General features: G+C 66.3%; 1 protein-coding gene across 1 annotated transcript in view; it reads right to left on the reverse strand.

Moving 5' to 3' along the window:
- Positions 1-438: 438 nt before the first annotated feature.
- The window catches only part of AGRN (agrin), a gene marked incomplete at its 5' end in the record, with an annotated part of 33,494 nt that continues 13,285 nt past the window's right edge, over positions 439-20,647 (reverse strand). Inside the window, 34 exons of the mRNA XM_080802995.1 lie at positions 439-1,714; positions 2,076-2,179; positions 2,634-2,858; positions 3,964-4,051; positions 4,139-4,331; positions 4,502-4,618; positions 5,075-5,186; positions 5,307-5,471; positions 5,604-5,700; positions 5,915-6,049; positions 6,137-6,366; positions 6,815-7,030; positions 7,195-7,387; positions 7,624-7,980; positions 8,091-8,210; positions 8,293-8,407; positions 8,542-8,669; positions 9,110-9,247; positions 9,329-9,661; positions 9,759-9,864; positions 9,942-10,066; positions 10,171-10,314; positions 10,493-10,657; positions 10,740-10,856; positions 11,616-11,721; positions 11,807-11,955; positions 12,038-12,238; positions 12,323-12,517; positions 12,599-12,817; positions 13,909-14,115; positions 14,307-14,531; positions 14,621-14,845; positions 15,029-15,244; positions 19,114-19,161. Coding sequence (XP_080659121.1) covers positions 1,557-1,714; positions 2,076-2,179; positions 2,634-2,858; positions 3,964-4,051; positions 4,139-4,331; positions 4,502-4,618; positions 5,075-5,186; positions 5,307-5,471; positions 5,604-5,700; positions 5,915-6,049; positions 6,137-6,366; positions 6,815-7,030; positions 7,195-7,387; positions 7,624-7,980; positions 8,091-8,210; positions 8,293-8,407; positions 8,542-8,669; positions 9,110-9,247; positions 9,329-9,661; positions 9,759-9,864; positions 9,942-10,066; positions 10,171-10,314; positions 10,493-10,657; positions 10,740-10,856; positions 11,616-11,721; positions 11,807-11,955; positions 12,038-12,238; positions 12,323-12,517; positions 12,599-12,817; positions 13,909-14,115; positions 14,307-14,531; positions 14,621-14,845; positions 15,029-15,244; positions 19,114-19,161 — 5,672 coding nt within the window. The 3' untranslated portion in view covers positions 439-1,556. The remainder of the gene's footprint in view (positions 1,715-2,075; positions 2,180-2,633; positions 2,859-3,963; positions 4,052-4,138; positions 4,332-4,501; positions 4,619-5,074; positions 5,187-5,306; positions 5,472-5,603; positions 5,701-5,914; positions 6,050-6,136; positions 6,367-6,814; positions 7,031-7,194; positions 7,388-7,623; positions 7,981-8,090; positions 8,211-8,292; positions 8,408-8,541; positions 8,670-9,109; positions 9,248-9,328; positions 9,662-9,758; positions 9,865-9,941; positions 10,067-10,170; positions 10,315-10,492; positions 10,658-10,739; positions 10,857-11,615; positions 11,722-11,806; positions 11,956-12,037; positions 12,239-12,322; positions 12,518-12,598; positions 12,818-13,908; positions 14,116-14,306; positions 14,532-14,620; positions 14,846-15,028; positions 15,245-19,113; positions 19,162-20,647) is intronic.

Raw genomic sequence — 20,647 nt, forward strand, 5'->3', positions numbered from 1 at the left:
TGCCCTTCTACCCGGGCAAGGAGAAAGGCTGCCTGCCCGGCCCCCCATGCACCCTGGTTGGACCCCCAGCCCTCCTACCCTCCACCTACCCTGCCCCCCAACCCATCCTGGGCTCACGTACAGATGTAGGGGATCACGTGCAAACAAGCACACACACGTACGGGGCCTGCGGCCTGCAAGGCCAGTCACCTCCAAGGCCACCTGGTGTGCTGGCCTCCACCACCCCACCCCATGCCTAACAGGGTGCATGCTGCGAAAAGCAGCCCTACACACCTCAGGGCGAGGCCCTTTTCTTATCCAGAGCACCCTAAGGGAGCTTGGCGCCTGTGCTGTGTCACAAACCTGAACAAGGAGCTGTGGGAGGGGAGCCAGCCAGGTGGGTGGCCCCTGAGCCAGGCAGAGCTCAGGGATGGTGTTCGGTGTGGACAGATGCCTGCACCTCTTGTAAAGTGTTTAGACTTTATTTACGGTGACGGACACAAACAGACACAGACTGGAGTTAGTGACATGACATATGGGGCTCCCTCCAGCCTCTGGGCTCAGTGGCCCATTGCCAGCTGTGGGACGGTGAGGGGTGCCACCCCACAGGACGGCAGGGTGTGGGGGGGAGGGGCAGGTGGGATGGGGCATAATATTGCAGTTTTCTCTGCTGCCTCTACACCCACCCCTTGGCCTTGGTCTCGGACGACACTCCTCACACCAGAGCCAGAGGGAGAGTGCTTAGCTGCCCTTGGGCCAGGACAGGAAGGATGATGGCCCTGTCACCCCAGGTGTCAACCAAAATCAATGCATAAAGGCTGGTGGTCAGGCCCAGACATCCATCCCTGAGAGGGGGATGCCAGCTGCCCAAGCAAGCAGGCAGTGGACGCCGACCACAGCACATAGCAGCCCTGCTCCCTCTCAGGACGCCTAATGGGACCTGCGGTGTCAGGGAGGGGACAGAGCTAGGTCCAAGCTGGCTGGGGACACAGGCAGGGCTAGCTAAGGGCCCAGGTGCCCTGACCAGGTCTGGGCCTGGCCTCTGTTCTCCAGCACTCTGGGCTTAGTGGACATGATTGAAGGGAGGGGTACAGTGGCCCCGACAGTAATGTAACATTGGTTCTAAGTCACAGTATTGGCACGGGAGGCCTGGGAGGGGCCGGGCCGGGCTCGAGGTTTGCCCTGGCCTACGGCACATGCAGGAGAGACGCCTCAAGTGGGAACCAGGATGGCCTCCTAGGGCTTGCGGGGAGGAAAGGCCCCCTCAGCCCCAGCTTGCTTGCCTGCTCTGGGGACAGAGGCCCAGCCCAGGTGGACACATGGGGGAGGCACAGCAAGAGGGGTGAGATGCAGTGGCCCAAGGCGGAGGGGCACAAGGCCTCCATGCTGCCCGAGCCATCTCCCCTGCAAGTCCCATGACACAGAGTTTATCTGTAGTTCTCTGCTTGGACGGTAGGGACGCTGGCCCAGCAGTCCCTCTGGCCAACACACAGGCAAGAAAACTGTATCAAAAAATCAATGAGTTTACAAAAATAGAAAATAATGACAAGAGGGTGCGTGGCGGGCTGTGGTGTGTCTCATGGGGTGGCGCAGGGCCGAAGCCCCGGCTTGGTGACAGCGTCCTCCAGCAGCTGCAGCGGGCGCCGACCCACCACCACGTCCCGGAGGCAGCCCACAAAGCCTGTGCTGTAGGCCTTGGGCAGGGCCTGGCCTGTGGGCAGCTTCTCCAGGCCACCTGCAGGAAGACGGAAGGCAGGCCACCCAGTTGTAACTCCGGGATGGGCAGTCTGGGGCATCAGCCAGCAGAGACCCCCACGGGTACTCAAGAGACCCTGAGTTACCCAAGGCCTGTCAGCACCCTGGGGGGAGGGGAACCCCGTGACCAGGAGACACGCTCCAGCCTCCCGGCCCCACGGTCGCCCAGGAAACTGCAGGGCCCAAGATGGGAGGGGACAGGGCCCTGCCCTGGCCAGTTGGTCTGCGGACCTGGACCGGCTGACTCAGGCAGCACTCAGTTTGCAGCCCCAGGGGATAAGGTGCGTCCGGATTCCGAGAGGCTGGGTACCCCTCCCCTGGCCTCCCCCCTGAACACTCACCCAGCCACAGGGCTCCGTCCGTGTCTAGCTGCGTGGCACCCAGCGGGGAGGAGCCAGTCACGGGGGCCTCGTTGCCCACCTGAAGGGAACCTTCCCTCTGCTCCCTGGGGGTGTGGTGGGGTGAGGCCGTCATCAGCCGGTTCCAGAGGGCACACCTGCCACCCCCAGACCCTCAGCCCCACCCCCTCTCTCCTGGAAGTCCCGTCTGGGGGCCAGAACAAGGGGGCACTGATACCCAGGAGAATGCCTGGTGGCTAGGGCAGCGGGGTCCTCACGTGAGTTACACTTTGCTGTAGGGGTGACCAGGCTCAGACCCAACGGACAGCATCTGGGCAGACCGAGCACTCCCTTTCCAGGTCAGGGAGTCCCTGGCCACAAGTGCTTCTCCTTTGTCCTCTTATTCCTCCCCCAGCCCTGGGAGTGGCCTCAAGTCGGGCACTTAGCCCTGCCCCCACCTCAAACCTGGGCCCTGGCTACGAGTGACCGGGCGTGCCCCGGCTGGGCAAGTCCAGGCGCCACCCGCCGCCGTTCTTGGCGTGGCCCGGGCTTCCTGCTGACCTGTGCGCCCTGACCCGCAACCAGCGGTTGGTGTTGACCGGGACGGTAGAGCGCAGCACCACGGGCTGGGAGCCCAGGTCGTAGGCCAGCTGCAGGCGCCCGTCCACGATGGCCAGTGCGATGTAGTCGGCCCGCTCTGTGGCCTTGCCGCTCCACAGCACCAGCCCCTGCGTGGCCTCCGTGCGCAGGCTCAGCTCGAAGTGGCTGGTCTGCAAGGCCTTCTCGCTGCGGGGGAGAGACTGTCAGGGCCTCCGAGGGCGGCCGGGGATGGGGCGCGGTGGGTGGGAGGGCAAGGGCCATGATGGCAGCTGCAAGGAAGCCCGGGGAGCCTGGACGGGCAGGTGGGCGCACACCCGCGTGGGACTGACAGGTCGAGAGACGGATGGCAGGAGGTGGACTGGACAGGCAGACGCACACGCAGAGGAAAGAGGCAGACAGAGAGCGGGGGTTGGATGCCACTGCTCACCTGGGAAGGGCCCCGGAATCCGGAGCATCAGGACTTAGAAGCCGGAAGAGAGGGGAAGCAGGTGAGCAGGGGACAGACAGGCTGCGGTGTAGGGTGTGTGTGGGGGGGGTACCTGGCAGCCCTGCCCCACCCCGGTCCCTTTTTGGCGATGGAGAGTGTGAGCAAGCACCCACAGAAGATACACAGGCCGCGCAGAGCCGGGACGATGTCATGTGGACACACGGGGCTGGTGGGCATGACCCAGGTCAAGGGCAGAGGTCAAGAGGTGGGGCTCAGGGCTCCCCTGCCTGGGAGAGGCCCCCGGATGTCTGAACACGCATGTGCATGTACAGACACACACGCACACAGACACACCTGCATGCACACACCAAGACACGTGTGGGCTCTAATGCGCGCACGTGCACACACACACGTGCACGCCATGCTGGTGCCTCACGGCGGGGGTGGGAGCTGCAGTGCGTGCAGGGGTGACCCACCCCTCTTCCTAAGCTCAGTCTCCTGCCCTGGGATGGGAAGCCTGGCCCTCCGTGGGGGTGGGGGTCGGCTACTGAGGGTGAGGCGCTGAGAATGGGTGAGCAGAAGGGTGTGGTGGGGGCCCAGGTGCTACTTACACGGGGATCTCATTGGTCAGTTCGCTTGGAAACAAAGAGACAGAGGTGGTGAGAAGGAAGGAGGGCGGAGGAGGGCGGAGGAGGGCGGAGGAGGGCGGCGGGGCTGCGGGGGCCGACGCCAGGCCTTCCCCTCCTGGCCGCTGAGCGGTCGGTGGCTGTGGCAGGGCCCGAGTCTCACCCTGCACGGCAGGCTCAGACAGGACCAGACAGACGGCAGAGGGCAGGGGCGCCTAGCGCCCAGGTGGCACGTTACCTCTCAGTCACGGCATTGAGGTACTCAACGTAGGTCTGTCCATCGAAGGCCAGCGCGTCCACATCCCCTGCCGACTTCTCAGTCAGCCCTGAGAGACAGTCGGGGTGAGGGCTGCCTCGGGCGGGGTCCCCCTTCCAGCCGCGGCCAGGGGCCAGGCAGCGCTCACCCGTCTCACCCTGCTCGCAGTGAGGCCCCGAGAAGCCCCCAGGGCACAGGCACTCATAGGAGGCCTCCCGAGGGAGACAGGAGGCCCCATGCAGGCACGGGTGGCCTGAGGCCTGGGTACAAGGGTGGTGGGCAAAAGATGAGACATCCACGGACCGCACCACGTGCTCCTGGTTCAGCAGCTGGTGGCCTTTCAAGGACACCTGGGGGATAAGGGGTAGAACACCTTTGTCTGGCCTGCTCTCCTCCCCTCGACAGCAGCCCCCACCCCAGGACAGAGACCCCTTTGGGTTGGGCCCTTCCTCAAGACTGGACCACCCCTACCACTGCAGAGAGTCCCCGCTGGGATGGGCCCCGCCCCTGCCCCATGTACCAGCTGGATGACGCCGTCGAAGCCGGAGGACACGGCGGCCGCGCGGGCCAGCTTGCTGAAGTCAGGGGCCCCCCCAACATAGAGCGGCTCCTTCAGATTGAGGACAGTGTGCGGAACCTGGGGGGAGGTTCTGCGTGAGGGGGCTGCGGGGCCTGCTCATGGGGCAGAGACAAGGACACTGGGGCCCAGATCAACAGCCCCCCTCCTGCCTGCAGTGGGCCACCCCGTCACCCGCCAGCGTATCCGGGACACAGAGTTAATCACACAGACGTGGCCCGTGGGGAGACTCAGTGGGGCGGGAGCTACTCTAGAAGACGAACGAGCAGGGTGAGAGCAGAGACCAGTACCTTGCGGGATTTCTGACGTCCGAACAGCAGGGTGGGGGTTGCAGAGCAAGAGCCAGAGAGCAGTGGGGGCAGAGAGCAGACAGACAGAGGCACAGGACAGACGGGGGAGAAAACAGTTCTGTGAGAGCCAGCTGTGGGGCAGGGACTGCTGTGCCTCCCAGGAGGGGAGGGAGCAGGGAGGTGGTGGGGGAGCTGGTGGGAGGCCCACGGCCTTGGGGACACTCACCGGGGACTCCCCCAGCACGCGGGGCCCGTCGCTGACACGCATGGCCCCCTTGCGGCCACTGCGCTCCAGTGAGACCCTGGTCCAGGTGTCCAGGGCCACTGGCTCCTTGCTCCTGGTGAGGAGTGGGTACCATGAGCAGGCTCTGGGCCCTGCCAGTCCGTCCACCCAGGGGCCTGCGTGACACTGCCAAGTGTCCCCGGCCTCAGTCCCAGGCCCACGTGTGAGGGCGTACCTGATGACTGCAGCCCCCTTGCCCAGGTCATAGCGGAACTCCAAGAAGCGGTCCTGCAATGCCAGGGATACAAAGTCCCCCTTGCCGTCTGTCTTCTGCCCGTTGTAGAAGAGCAAACCGCTGGGGCCGCGCGCCAGGAACACCACCTCCAAAGCCATCTTCTCCCTGGGGTCAGGTAGTGACGGGGGGGCGGGCGTCTCAATGGCCCTTCACCCAGCAGGCCGGACCCCCCCAGCCTGCCAGACCCTGCAGGCTGGGGGGGTTCTTCCCCTCACCCACCCCTTCCGTTCTACTGACCCCAGGTCCCGCTCAAAGGTATGCAAGCCTTTCAGCTCCAGGTAGGAGAAGCCGTTGAAGTCAGCCAGGAAGGGCTGGGAATAATCCCGCTCAGAAACTGTGGAGGACAAGAGAGCAGTCACACAGGGGCTGGGCCTTGACCCCTGGGGTTCCCTGGACCTCCACTGGTCTGTGAGCCCCAGGCCTAACTCAAGCCCTAACACTAGCCAGAACCCCGATCCTAACCCCACCCAGAACCCACACGCTAATGCTGAATCCTGCCATCCTCATTTCCCACCCTCCTCCCTGCACTGATGGCCCAATGCCCCCACCTGTCTGGCAGGTGGTGCCCCCTCGCCCCTGGGGGCATTCGCACTTGGCCTCCCCATCAGGCAGCACGCGGCAGGGGGCTGCCCCATGGCAGGGGTTTGGCTCACAGGGGTTCTTGTCATCACTACAGGTTGGACCTGCAAGGAGACACGATGGGGTCCCACGCCGACAGATACGTGGGCACGGCCCCCACCCCCCGCGCCCAGCCCAGGCTCCAGCCTCACCAAAGCGGCCGGGGGGACACAGACAGTGGAACATGCCGGCCTCCAGGGCTCGGCACGGGGCCCCACCGAGGCAGGGGTTGGGCAGGCATGGGTGGTCCCCACACTCGCCCACACCGGAGCTCCGGGTCACAGCCCCCTGCCAGCTGCTGAGCTCCAGCCGCTGGTTGTTCACATCTAGAAGGCGGATGCAGCCCCTGAGGCCGACACGGATGGAGGTCCTTTCGAGCACCCTGCCGCCAGGAGGAGGGTAGGCGTCAGAGGTCAGAGACCAAAGACACCCACCCTCCTAGCCAGCTGTAGCACTGACACCCCCTGCCAGCCGGGATCAGGGCTGCTCCCTATCCCCGTCCATGCTTCTGGGGCTCTGAGGATGCCCAGTCCCACAGACAGGACTGAATAAAGAAGTGGGTTGAGGGTCATGGCTCAGGACTGAAGGTCAGGGCAGCCCAGCCCCTCCTTGGTGGTAACACAACAGCCTGGGGCTCAGGGATGCCACCCAGGGGACAGAATCGGGATCAGGATCAAATCAGGGTCATTGCCGTCATCCACACTCGTCCTCCCGCCCACTGTGCTATTCACAAGTTGCTTGGGCCTCCTAGATGCCGACCACCGACTCAGGGGTCAGGACCAAGCTCAGGGGTCTGGGGTCAGGGGTGTCCCCCGCTCCCTGATGCTCACACAGAAGCCTGGTCCGCCGGGACGCCGCCCACAAAGAGGTCTGTGTCTAGGTTGAGACCATCAGTACCACTGGGGCTGTGGCCCAGAACAGGGGTCTCACCATCCACTGAGAGCGTACCCCGGCGCCAGTGCCGAGACAGCTCTAAGCGGTGCCAGCGGCCGGGCTCCACAGGCACCGAGCTGGTCAGGACCGCGGGCCCCGAGCCAGTGTCAAACCTGGGGGATGGGAGCAGGGACTCAGGACAGCGACCTCAGGCCAGGACCACGGCTCCACCTCAGCCTCCTGCCCTCCCCTCCTCCCCCGCCTCAGCTCCCCTCCTGACCACCCGCCGCAGCAGCCCCCCGCCCCCCCGGCCACCTGGGCTGCCCTGTCCACTCACCGGAGCTGCACCCGGCCCCCCAGCAACGTCAGCGCCAGGAAGTCCTTGCCCCGGGCGTTGCCGTTGTACAGCAGCAAACCCTGGGGCTCTAGTGCCCGGAACTCCAGCGCCAGGCGCAGCGTGTGGTAGGCACGGAGGGTGGGGAAGGCCAGGAAGGAGCGGCCCCCGAAGGCTGGCACAGAGGGGTGCAGTGCTGCCGGCAGACAAGGAGGGACCCACTGGAGGGACACGGAGGACCCTGGCCCCCTCGGTGCTCTCCTCCAGCCTGAAAGCCCCAGCCCTGAACCCCCAGGCTGGCCCCAGCCCCATCACCCCAACCTGGGCCCCCTCGGCCTGGCCCCCAACTCCCAACTGTGGCTTGGCCCGGCCCCAACCCTTGCCAACCCTCCATCTGCTTCCCTGCCTCTCTCCAGCACGGATGACTCTTACCCTTCTCACAGACGGCACCCTTCCTGCCCACCGGGCAGTGGCAGGTGAAGCCGCCCTCAGGGTCCCGGTCCTGGCAGGTGCCCCCGTGGAGGCAGGGCTGGGAGTCACAGGGCTTCAGTGGCTGCTGGGTGCCCGAGGGCAAGGGCCGGCGTCCAGGCACGCGACGGGGGGCAGTGGTGGGCGGCTGGCGCGTGGTGGGCAGGGCTGTGGTCCTGTCAGCTGGCTGGCTGGTGTGACTGGGGGACAGGGCCCGCTGGGTCACAGCAGAAGGCAGGTGGACCATGGTGGTGGCTCTGGCCGTGGCGGTGGCCACTGTGGCTCCTGTGGTGGCTCCCAGGAAGAACGCGGGAAACCAGTCTGAGGGCAGAGGGACCGTCAGGACCCCCGGAGAGCAGAGCCCTGGGAGGGCCGGCAGGGGTGAGGGTCCCAGGGGAGTGGGGAGGGGCCGGGCAGGCTGCGGCCCTCACCGAAGTCCATGAAGCGCACGTGCTCCTGCAGCGGCCGCCTCACCCCCAGGGACCGGCGCCGGGACGCCTGTATCTGCCGGAGCAGGGCCTGGGCCACGTCGGATGCCCTAAAGGTCGTGGCTGAGGAGGAGGGGACAAGGAGCATGGGAGAGCCCTACACACACCCGCCTGCCTCCTGGGAGGGCCCGGGGCGGGGCCTCACCAGGGTCAAAGTGCACGTCCACGATGGCTCGGACGGAGCTGCCGGGCCCCAAGTCCCGCAGGCGGACACTTCGGAAGTCCTTCTTCACGTCTGAGTTCCGGAAGAGGTCGTCCAGCTGTGGGTGGGCAGAGGGGGAGGGCTCTGGGGAGCTGCCCAGGCCGGACTGTCTGGCCGCCCATTCCAGCACCTCTCTGGGTGTGTCCCGGGAGGGAAGCTAGTGGCTGGGCAGGGCCGCGCCCCTGCACGTACTGCGCTCTCGATGCTCCTAGCCGTCTCCCCAAAGAGCTCTGACTTGGGGTCAGCCATCTCCGGTGTGTAGAACAGCTCCTGCCCCTCGACCCCCTCGAGTTCCAGGACACCCTGGAAGGCCTTGGTGGCTGCGGGGGAGGTGGCAGTGAGGCCCTGCTGGGCACTGGCCTGGCCGCTGGGTGGGCCACGGGCACAGGCCCCAGCAGCAAGCACACGGGGTGCGGGCGGGTTAGTCAGATGGTCATGAGGTTAGTGGGGTCTTGGGGCAGGGCTGGCACCAGTTACCGGGCGGACTTCTTGGAGCAGTGCTCCAGGCCGGCTTGCAACAGGAAAGACACGTTAGCTGCAGGGTCCTGGGCACCCACGTGTGTGCGTGGGCCGAGACCACACATGTACATGCCTGTGCTGCGTCCCCAAGACCACGCACACGCGTGTGCCCAAATCAGAAGACCGTATACCCTGAGTGCCCACCTGTGGGGCAGGCCTCCTGCCTGGGAGGGAGACAGCATTCCCGGCCGTGTCCAGGCCACAGGTCACGCTCCACCCCAGCCCCCGGCTACCCACTCACCGGGACAGTTGGAACCCTCTGCGTCCAGCGAGGGTGTCTTGCCATCCGAGCAGCAGCCCAAAGGGGAGTTGTAGCAAGAAGCCCTCTCCATGGGTGGCCCAGGGGTCACAGCACTGCCACCTTCGGGGGGCTCGAGTCCTGGGGAGGTAGAGTCTAAGCCTGGCCCTGGAGGGAACCCTCCTGGGCCCCGTCCCCCTACGTCCTCGAGCCCGTGCTCACCCCCTGAGCCAGCCCCACTGGCCTCCAGGTCACCACTCAGTCCCTCATCGCCGCTCCCGTCAGCACTGCCAGATTCGCCAAAGGCAGACGTGGCCAGCTTGGCTGCTGGGGCAGGGGCTGTGGGGGGCACAGTCAGCATGGGCCTCGTGGTAGTCCTGGGCATGCTGGCCGTGGTCCGAGGTCCTGGCGAGGGCTGAGGAGTGGGCTGGCTGTGAGGGGTACTGGTGGGCGCCAGGGGTGGGGCGCTCGGGGGGAAAGGCAGCGCCATGCTCAGGTTGGGCCCTGACACAGCCACGGGTACAGGTGTTGGGCGGCCACCAAGAGCGACAGTCTCTGCGGGAGGAACAGAGTCTGAGCGGAGGCCCAGGGCAGGCGGTCAGCCCCGAGCCAGGCCTTCTCGGTCCGTTCGAGGCGGAGGGTGGGGCCTTACCCTGACACGGGCCAAGGCTCTGGATGGAGATATCCACGCCCTGGCGGCAGGCAATGGTCCTCAGCTGGCATTCGTTGCCATAGGTCACCCCATCTGACCCGCAGACCTGGGGCACAGGGCAAGGATGCTGCAATGGAGGGCCCCTCCCCACCCCCCATGCCCTCTACGTGCCCCAGCCCTCACCTTGGTAGCATCGGCCTCTGGACAGGTGGATGTTGGGCACACGCAGCGGGCGGAGCCATCTTCCTCCACGCAGGATGCCCCAAACTCACAGCGCATCTCAGCACACGTCTCGGGTGCCAAGGAGTCTAAGGCAGGCACGGGAGACCCTGCTGGCTCAGGAGGCCTTGCCCCTACGATGGCCCCACCCCTGGCACGGGGAGATGAGGTCAGTGCCAGGCTTGGCTCTCACCTGATTCGCAGCCACCGGGGCCCAGGGCGTGGCCATCTGGACACTGCCCGCACTTGGGTCCAGCCACCCCAGGCTTACATGAGCACAGCCCGGTCATCTGCTCACAGTCGTCCCGCACGGCACCCCGGGGGTCACAGCTGCAGGCTGGAGGGCAGGGGAAAGAACCCGAGGTCTGCGCCTGCTCTCCTCACTGGCTCCAGAGCCCAGTGCCCGCCTGCTGTGGGTCAGGCCAGGGTCTGAGCAGGTGAGACAAGGAGCACAGCGACAAGAGGGACAGGTGTGAGCGCTTGGCTGGGGACGGACCCCTGCCCCTGTCACTCACGGGTGCAGCCGCTCCGGCCATCAGTGACGATGCCACGGAAGTTCCAGAAGCCAGGCTCACAGCGGTCACACTTGAGGCCCCCGACCCCCGGGCGGCAGGAGCACTGACCCGTGGCTGGGTCACAGGTGCCACTGTAGGAGCCGTGTGGGTTGCAATGGCAGGAACCTGCAAGGCCAGGGCAGGCTGTGGCCACCGTGGCTCTGTGGCCCCACGCAGCTCTGGGCGGGGGCCGGGCGGGAGTACTCACTGGGGCAGCCGGCCAGGCCCACGCCCCGGGCCGCAGTGGTGTTGTCCTGGCAGCAGCCATAGGGAGTCTGGGTGCAGTGTGGGGGGACTGCGGGGGGCAGCGGGGCCAAGGTGGGGCCTGCAGAGAGAGGCAGAGTGTTCAGATGACAGGCATGGCCACGTGTCCACTGTGGGCCTGGCCACAGCACCTCAGCCTCCTCGGCCGTCACCACTCAGCCCTCCTGAAGCCAACTGCCACCAGGACCTGGGTACCTGGAGCTCGGGTCACAGGTGAGGAAGCCACACCACATACACAAACCCACCTGTACACACAGCACCGAAAACACGCAGGACAGCCGAAGGTCAGGAACGTGCCGCCGCGCACAGACACGCAGCCAGAACCAAGCCTGCTTAGGCTCGTACGTTTTCACAAACGGACACACGCACGCACACGCATACACATGTGGCCACGTTCCTCCCAAACCGCACACATCAAGTACACACGCACAGACATACACCCGTGCATACACGAGCCCACAAACACCCACAGGCACTTGTGCACACGTGAAAACAGAGTAAACGTATTTATCGGATCACCGCCAGTCTCCCCCCGCAGCGGGTCAGGCCTCCCCTCGTGGAGCCCCGTCCGGGGCGCAGACGGCGGGCACTCAGTGCAGGACCACTGACTGTGAGGCACTTACACCCACACGCGCACGAACACGAATGCTCACCAGCGCTGCACCCCTGAACCCTCTGTGTCTCCGCGGCCCCCCACGCGATACCCACGCGGACACGCACTGCACACCTGTGCGCACACACAGCTGTGAACACACACACAGGAACACACAGGCAACGGCCCAGACGCACACACGCCCGCCGGGCCCTGCGGTCCACTCACCGCGGCAGGCGCCCTGAGCCGTGACATACAGTTCTCGCTGCGACTCGCACCTGGCCTTCTTCAGCTCACACTCGGTGCCGTAAGTGACCCCGTCTGAGCCGCAGACCTGGAGGAGTGGTGTCAGCGTGGGTGGCCACAGCCAGCGGCTCGCTGCCGGCCCAGAGCCGGGGTGGGGGGTGGGGGGGCCTCACCGGGCTCCTCAGGACGCCGTGGCAGCTGAAGTCGCAGACGCAGGGCCCGTCTTCGGAGTCCTCGTCCCAGATGCCGCCGTGCTGCCGGCAAAGCTCCTGCTCACACTCGCCGTCCTCTCCAGAGCCAGAGCCTCCAGAGCCGCACTCCGCTGCGGGGAGGGGCCGGGTCACCCGCGGGGTCTGTTCAAGGCCGACACGTGGCAGCCCAGGCCAGTCCTCCCCCGAGCCTACCCTGCTCACAGGGCCCCGCCCGGGCCTCCTCGATCTGGGTCTGCTGCTGGCAGGCAGCCTCTCGGAGATGACACACGCTGTCGTAGGTGACACCGTCGCTGCCACACACGGGGCCGGGTGGGGGCTGCTCGCACCGGGGGCACACACATCGCCCCGCCGAGCACACTGCCCCGAAAGCACACACCGCGTCTCCACAGGTCTCTGCAGGGGTGGGACCGGGCAGGGGTCAGCCCGGCAGAGGGGCACCCAGGACCCCAGCCTGCCCACCCCCACAGCCCCACTCACGGCAGTGTCCTGCTGAGACCACGTGCAGGCTGATCTGGTGTGTGCAGGCGTGGACATGCAGCTCACACTCGCTCGCGTACGTGTGCCCATCGGAACCGCACACAGGCTGAGCCAAGGCCACGCACTCGGAGGGGCACACGCAGCGCCCGGTCTCAGCCTCGCACAGAGCTCCGAAGCGGCACTGCCCACAGCGGTCTGAGGAAGAGGCCCCATCACCATGGCAACCGGGACTCCCCGCCCCCCATCCCCAGCCAGCCTCACCTGCCCACCACTGACCACAGGGTCCTCGGCGAGCCACACGGATCTCCCGTCCAAGGGCGCAGGCTGTGGCTTCCAGCTCACACGTGCTGCCATACGTGACGCCATCAGTGCCACACATGGGATCGTAGATGCCCGGACATGCCTGCTGGCACACACACTGCGCTTCACCGTTCTTCACAGCACATGACGCCCCAAATGGGCAGTGCACTCCAAGGCACGGGGACAGGGGTTGATCTGGGGAGAGCACGGGCCGTCGGTGAGGTCTTCCTGCTCCCCTGGGCTTCCGCACAAAGCCCCCAGCTCCACGCAGCAGACCTGCTCCCAGGGTGGGGACAGTGGAGGGAAAGTGGACTGGGAGAAGAGCCGGACGCTCAGGACACAGCAGAGAAAGGGACAGACACATGACAGACGCAGACAGGGACGCAGACCCAAACAGCCTCAGCCCCCTGCCTGAGTGTGGGGAGGGGCTGCCCACAAGACACAGGAGCTCCCTGACTGTCCACAGTGGGCGGGGGGAGGGCCAGGCTTATGCGGACACCTGAGCCACTGACTGCTGGTCACCAGCAGCCCTGGGACACTCGTCTGTGCGGGGGGGCTCTCCCCTCCGTGGGGGGAGGAGTCTGCAGCCCACAGTCACACCCAGGGCCACAAAGGGGAGGAGGTGTCTGTCCACTTGCTCTGAGAACCACAAGGCCAGGCAGCAGCAAGCCACCCCCCCTGCTGTGCCGGGGGCAGACCTCGGGCTGTGGGCTCCTGGCGGCAGGCGCGGTACGTCATCCTGCCAGCAGGTCAGGCTGGAAGACACAAGAGGCGGAGCAGAGAGGGAAGAAGGACAGAGGAGAAAATACAGAGGCAGAGAGAGAGAGTGGACAGACAGACAGACCGACCGACGGACACAGAGTGGGGGGTTGGCAGAGCCACAGCGGCCCCCGCTGACACAGGATGATGCCGTCTCCACCGCCTGCTGCTCGCCCCCACCCCCGCATGAGCCAGAGACTCTGCCTCTGCGGGGGCACTGGTGTCCCCACAGTGTGGGGCCCGGGGGCCTGGAGGGGGATGGGGCACGATGGCCTCACATGGGCACGGGGGAGTCTGACCAAAGAGGCCTGCCTCTGCCCACTTACCGCCCCCCCAGGGGCTCCAGGCATCCCCCCGACAGAACCCCCTGACCCAGAGCCTACTGACAGACACCAGCCCTGCCAGGCCTCCCCCAGGACCCCAGGAGGAGCATGACTCAGGATGGAGATGGTACGTGATAACAGGCCACGGGGACCCACACGGGACCCGCTGGCTCTCAGTGTGGGCCCCACCCCCCCGCTGCTCACCACACGGGCCCTGATGCTTGGCAGGGATGGCGCGTTGCTGCTGACACTCAGCCTGCTGGCGCCAGCAGTCACTGTCATACGTGTGCCCATCGTGTGCACACACAGGTCTGTAAGCCCCGTCACAGACGACACGGTCGCAGGAGCAGCGAGGGCGGCCTCGGCGGGATAAGCACACAGCACCGAACCTGCACACATCTGGGCACCGGTCTGGGAGGGTGAAGCGAGGAGATCAGACAGCCCAGGGTCCATGTCAGCCCCCACCTTGGGACGTGCAAGGGATCCATGGGCATAGGGGGTGGCGAGTGGGCACCAGGGAGGGGTGCAGCAGAGGGTGGGCACAGGCAGGGCCAGAGGGCACACGGTGGGGCAAGGCTGCGCCCTCCCCCAGGACTCCCCACCTTGAGGCTGGCACTGGCCAGAGCGCACTTTCTGGAGGAGGAGACCACGGGCAGCTCCCGTGCGGCCCATGACGCAGTCATTGTCATAGGTGACCCCATCATCCCCGCACACGGGTGCTTGCCGGGGAGGACAGCTCTCTGGCCGCAGGAGCATCTCTGGGCGCCGCGTGCGTGGGTTAACGCGGCAGACGCGGCTCAGGTCACTGCGGGTGCCCTGGCAGGGATCTAGAAGGCGGGAAGGCACAGGTCAAGAGTGTGGGCATGCACGCACGCACACGCAGAAGTCACGCCACGCGCACAGGCGCGGGGCTCACCGCAAGGACCATCAAACTTCTTGAAGATGTTCTCCTGGCGGGCGCACGCGTGGCGCAGGAGCTGGCACTCGCTGGGGTAGTCGGCACCATCGCTGCCGCACACCGGGCCATCGGGGGGCCCCTGGCAGGTGGCGGGGCACAGGCACGAGGCTGTCTGCCCATCTGCTGAGCGCACACAGGTGCTGCCGAAGCTGCACGTCACGTTGGAGCAGGGATCCCGGGACCCTGCAGGGGGGTGGGGAGGGTGGGGGGAGGTGCAGGGTGGGGTCACGAGGCCATCGCCACCGCCTCCAGGGAGCCCACCCAAGACGGGCACTCACTGCAGGGCCTGTGGCTAAGCGGGAGGCGGTGGGTGACACAAAGATGTCCCTGCCACCTCCAGGGAGCCCGCCTGGGACGCACACTCACCGCAGGGCCCGTGGCTGAGGAGGCGGATGCGGCGCTGCTGACTGCACTGGGCCCGCTGCAGCTCGCACTCGTTGCTGTAGGTGGAGGCGTCAGAGCCGCACACAGGCGCCACCACGGCGGGACAGGAGCTCTTCCGGCACACGCAGGAGGCTCGGCCTGAGCCCTCTGCACTGGGCTCGCACACGGCGCCGAAGCCGCACAGCATTCCTCGGCACGCTGGGGGCAGGGCAGGAGGAGGGAAGGTCAGAGCCCTGCCACCCAGGTCTGCTGCCCTGTGCACACCTGCCGCCCTGGCCCCGGGCACCTGAGCACACCTGCCGCCCTGGCCCCGGGCACCTGAGCACGCCTGCCGCCCTGGCCCCGGGCACCTGTGCACGCCTGCCGCCCTGGCCCCGGGCACCTGTGCACACCTGCAGCGTCCACATGCCTGTGGAGACCTCAAGATGCACTCAGTGTGTTTGTTCAGAAGGCCCCACGGACACCTCCGCCCATGCCATGCGTGTCCACACATTCTGGGCTGGGTGCTGACCGGAACACACACCCCCGTGTCCACACACGCCCACGTACCCTGACAGGGCCTGGCCCTTCCCCTCTCAAACCCCACCCGCCCCAGAGCTTTTCCCTGGGGTAGAAGCTTCTCAGCTGTTGGGGGGGGCACCTCCCAGACCTTCCAGCAGCACCAGGGAGTTAACTACCCCCATCACCGGGAGCCCCACATGCGGCAGCGCAAGAAACAAACCCCCAGACCAGCTCCGTGGCAGGGAATCGGCCCCACCTTACTCAGGAGCCCACCCCCTCCTCACACCAGAATCAAAGGCCCTCGGCCGACTCCCGACCTACACCCTCACAGCCCCGGCCCCCTCCCAGGAGCTGCTCCGGCCCCAACCCCAGCCCCAGCCCCAGCCCCAGCCCCAGCCCCAGCCCCAGCACCTCTGCTCTGAGGGCAGATGTAGAGCAGACGGGTGGAGCGTGTGGGAGGCAGGCCACACGCTCCACCTCTGGCCCTGCGCCCCTCCTTGGCACCCTAACCCCAGGCCTCCCTCCACGTTCCTCTTTCCTTCCCACAGCTCTTCTACGTGGGCCGTGCCTCTTGGGCCCTCCTCTGCCTGGCCCCTCGCTTCTGCGTCTCCCCCAGGTCCCTCAGCTGTGGCCTTCTTGGTGGGGTCCTCTGGAAGGTTCCTGGTCCTCCCGCCCTCCCAGGTCTTCCCAGATGAAAGCCGGTGGGGTCTCTCTCTCTGAGGCCCCTCGGGCACTCAGACGCCCACACCTCCCCATCTACCATCCCCCCCCCAGTCAATGTCCTCCCCCCGCCCCTCCCCCCAGGCCTGCTGCCCCACCTCACACTCCCCAGCGACCTCCTCCAGGAGGCTGAGCACAGGGCCTCTGCTGACCCGTCCTTTTTCTCTTTCAACATTTTAGTTTCTGACTCTCTGGTTACAAACTGCCAGCCCATCCCAAGGAAGTGGCCGCCCCTGACCGCCACCGGTGAGGGACCTCCGTCGTGCGGACTGGAGGAATGCAGACGGCTCTGTGCCATTTAAACCCAGAGCCGTCAGGACAGTCCCTCCTGAGGAGAGGCAGGCTAACTCCAGTCCTCAGAACCCCTACCAGCGCGGCGACCCACAGGTGTGCGGGCCTGTTAGAGGTGCCGCCGTCTACGTCTGTAACGTTTCATCGGGTCTAGTGATCGTTACTAAGTGATGCTCGAGAGGGTGGGGTGCCCCCACCGTCACCCCCCAGCAGGCCCAGGAAGCAGGGCAGGAGGGAGAAAGCACCTCTTCTGAGGAGGCCAGGGCCCCGAAAGGAGCTGGAGCTAGCGGCTGGAACAGCGACCCCTCAGGCTCCTTGAGGGCTGACCGGGCCCCCCACCCCCACCCCACGTGGGCTGGGTGAATAGTGGCCTGAGGCAAGCGTGGGGCCAGCCTGGACCCCCAGCCTGAAGACCCGAGCCACCGTGCTTCCCTCCCACCCGCGCTCTGCCCTTCCTCCCCGCGGCCGCACCTGTGTGCCCCACCCTGCAGACCCCAGAGCCCGACTACCACCACTGAGTCATGGGCCCCACGACTGTGGGCAAGTTATCACGCCTGCGTTCCTCTTGCTGTGAGTGGGGACAGTGGGACCTACTTCCCAGGGTTATCGGGAGGCTCACTGGGCCGGGACCCGCAGGGTGCCCAGCGCGCGATCCAGGTGGAGTGCCAGCGGCCCCAGTAACGGCAGGAAGGAGAACCATCACTTCACTGGCTTCCCCTCCTGGCTCAAACCCAGCTCAAAGGCCGCGCACTGAGGCCTCTTCCCGAGGTCTCCCTCCACTCTCCCCTTAGCACTTTCTCCTCCTCCTCCCCGCCAAGGCCCTCGGGACCCCCAGGCCGAGCTCACAGGCACTTGCTGATGTCCAGCTGACTTCTCTGATTGGCTTCAATGGGACCTGCTGACCAAGGTCTCCCTAGAGTTCTGAGCCCACGGCCAAAATCTTGGTCCTTCTCTCACTAAACTTCAGGCTCCTGAGCTGGCTGCAGAGTGTCTGTGCCCTTGGGTTCAGGCCTGTCTCCCCCTCTTCTCACCTCGGTCCAGCCAGACCCCTCCCCAGACCCCAACCCCTCGGACAAAGACATCTACTCCTGGATGACTAGCATGTTCCTTGCCCACCGAGACCTGCACTCTCTCTCTGCAGCCCAGGGTTCTGCTTTGTCCCCCCAAAAACGGTAACTAGGGGAGGACGGTGACGATGACAACAACAGCTAACCTATGACAAGTGAGCCTAGAGCACTGGGTCGGGTGTATGCAAGGCGGACTGCAGGGGGAGGGACTAGGGGCAGGAGACCAGAAACACGAGCCCCACACCTGTCCAAGCCCTTCCTCATCATGCAAGCTGCCCCTCACAAATGCACGGAGAGCACCCACGTGCCCGTGAGCCCTGTGCTCTGCCACACCTGCCCAGCTCCCACTCCCACGGAGGCTCTCTGGCCACTAGGCTCCCCTGCGCAGTCTTGTTCCCTGCGCGCCCGCGGCCCGCGCCCTGCACCAGGCTGAAGGCGGCAGTGGCTTTTTATAGCCACCGGGTGGAGTGGGTATGTTTACCTCCCCTCCTGGTCTCGGGTGAGCTGGGGGATGGAATGGGTGTCCTGAGCCCTGCGCATGGCCACAAGTACACAGTGTGTATCCCTACGAGGGAAGATGACGGCCATGGCGTGGAGCTGTCCCCAAGTGTGCCGCAGGATCAGGGTGTGGGTATGGGGGCCTGCGCGAGCCTCTGGAGGGAAGACCGAGGTGTGTGTCAAGTAAAGGAGATGCACCAGGCTTTTAGGCTTCAGGAGAGGAGCCTGAGGACAGTGTTTAAATCCAGACAGCCTCACGCCTCTCGCCCGCAGCCTGTGGGAGACTCAGTCTGGTCGCCAGCCCCCAGCCCACTAGAGCCCCCATCCCATATATGGACGGCCTTCTATAAGGGACTTTAGTGAACTTGGGCAGATACCCACCCAGCAGGGGGCCCAGGTACTGAACACAAACTTGGAAGCTCTCACTGTCCCCACCCAAGGAGAGAACCCCAAGCTGCCCTTTCCTGTGGCCCTAATGGCTTCACCCCCTCCCCCCTCACGTTAGCTTAATTACAGCGGCCCACAGACTAGCAGGCCCCTCGGGGAAGGTCAAGAAAGCTAACCCCAGGCTGTTCAGTCCAGGGACAGGCTCTCCAAACCCTCCTCGGTCGCTGGTCCTTCATGACCCCCCACCCCCCACACACATCGTCTGACCCATCTTACAACTTGAAGACCCCCGGACTTAGTCCCAGTTTTTCAGCCAAGAAGGCCAAGGCCCAAAGAAGTTGGAGCCACGCTTGTGTGTGATGGTCCATGGCCGACACAGGGCCAGGCCCAGGGACCCCACACGCCCTCTGCCTGCCCACCGTGGACATCCCAGGAAGGACCCACGGTCCGTCATCCAGCCTCCTCTCTGCTCCAAATACACCTAATACGTCTGGTGTGCCCACCCCAACAACGGTCCCTGACCGCGAAGAGTGCCACTGCCCCACCCCAGGCACAGTCTCCCAAGTACAGCCTGTCACCAACCGAGGCCCCCACTCAACTCACCATCCAGAGGCATCGGGGGCGCTGGTGTAAAGTGGGTCCCAGGTTTGTCTGGAAAAAAACCCAAATATCGGAGTTAGTTCTCCCTGAGCAGGCCTTTCCATAGCCTGTCCCTTTGCCCAGTCTGGAGGGGCCACCTCTGCCCTCTCAGACCTCCCCTCTGTACTAGCGCCCACCCCCTCCCTTCCCTGGCCCGTTCTGAGCCCTGAGGACTGGCCAAAGCCTGTGGGGGGTCCAAGCAGAGGCCCTTGCTCTTCTCGGCCCTTCCGGCTGTAGGGTCGTGGCCCGACCTGTCAGGCAGGGCCGAACAACAAGCCTGCGGGCAGCCACACCCTCCCTAGCTGAGACCGGCCCCAGGCCCTGCCAGAGCTCCCACTTGCAGGGCAGTCCGCGGCCCCTGCCTCCCAAAGCAGGTTGTCTCTGCAGCTCAGGCCCCCGTGAGCCCACAGATAAGCTTCACGGGGCCCAGAGATCCCAAGAAGGGCCCATCCTGTCCTCAGAAGATGCAGGTGGCCCCTGTGAGCCCCGTCTCAGCGGGTAGCCTCTGTGTGACCCTGCCTGTCCCCCCCGTCCGCCCGGTGGCTGAGGCAAGCGACCTCAGCCAGCAGGAGGCTCACGCGAGCCGGGCCCAGGGTGGCCATGCCCAAAACCACGTACAGTTGTTGAGGAAGAGGAGGACAGCGAAGCCCAGCGTGGAAGTGGCCAGCAGGATCAGGCAGACGTTGCAGGGGATCATGAAATAGCGCACCAGCAGGGAGACCCCGCGCTGCTGCCGCGGGTCCCGCTCCAGACGCAGCCGAGGCATGGCCCTGGGTTCCCAGCCCCCACGCTCAGGGCGTGGGGGCTCCTCAAGGGGCGCCCTTGGGCCTCTTCGGGGCAACTCCCCCCATGCTGGGACCCCCGGCGCAGCTGACAGCAGCTGTGCGCTCCAAGTTCAGTGCGGTCCCTGCCCGGAGAGCCGCAGGACCCCGCCGTGGCCCTCGAGGCTCATCACGGGCGGTGGGCAGGGCTCCCAGGAGGAAGAGGAGAAGCCTGGACCGGCCAGCGGCCAGCCCTTGCGTCCACGAGCCGGCAGCCGTGGGAGCCGGCAGCTGTCCGCAGGGCTCCGGCCGCGCTCGGTCTTCCCGGAGCCCGCGTCCCCGCCCGGCCGGCTTCCCGGGAGGCGCCGGCCCGAGGGGCCCCGGCGGCGCGGTGCCGGGCGCGAGGGTCTCCGGTCCCGGCCGAGGCGGGAGCGGCGCCGGCAGCGAGCAGGAGGCGCGCGTCGGCGAGCGGAGAATAAAGGGCCTCGGAGGGCCGCGCCTCGGCTCCCGCCTCCGGCCGAGCAGCGCCCGCTCGCGTCGCCCTCGCCGGGGCTGAGGCGGTGAGCGAGGGGCGAGGGGCGCCGCGGAAGGAGGGCGGGAGCCGAGACAAAGGAAGCCGCCCCCGGGGACCCCGCCGTCCGCGGGGAGTCGGGGCTCGCGGCGCAGGGGACCGGGCGGAAGAGGACGGGAGGGCGGCGGCACAAAAGGGGCCGCGGGCGCAGGCGGGGGCAGCAGCA

This window comes from Martes martes (genome assembly GCF_963455335.1).
Source record: "Martes martes genome assembly, chromosome: 4".
Lineage (NCBI taxonomy): Eukaryota > Metazoa > Chordata > Mammalia > Carnivora > Mustelidae > Martes > Martes martes.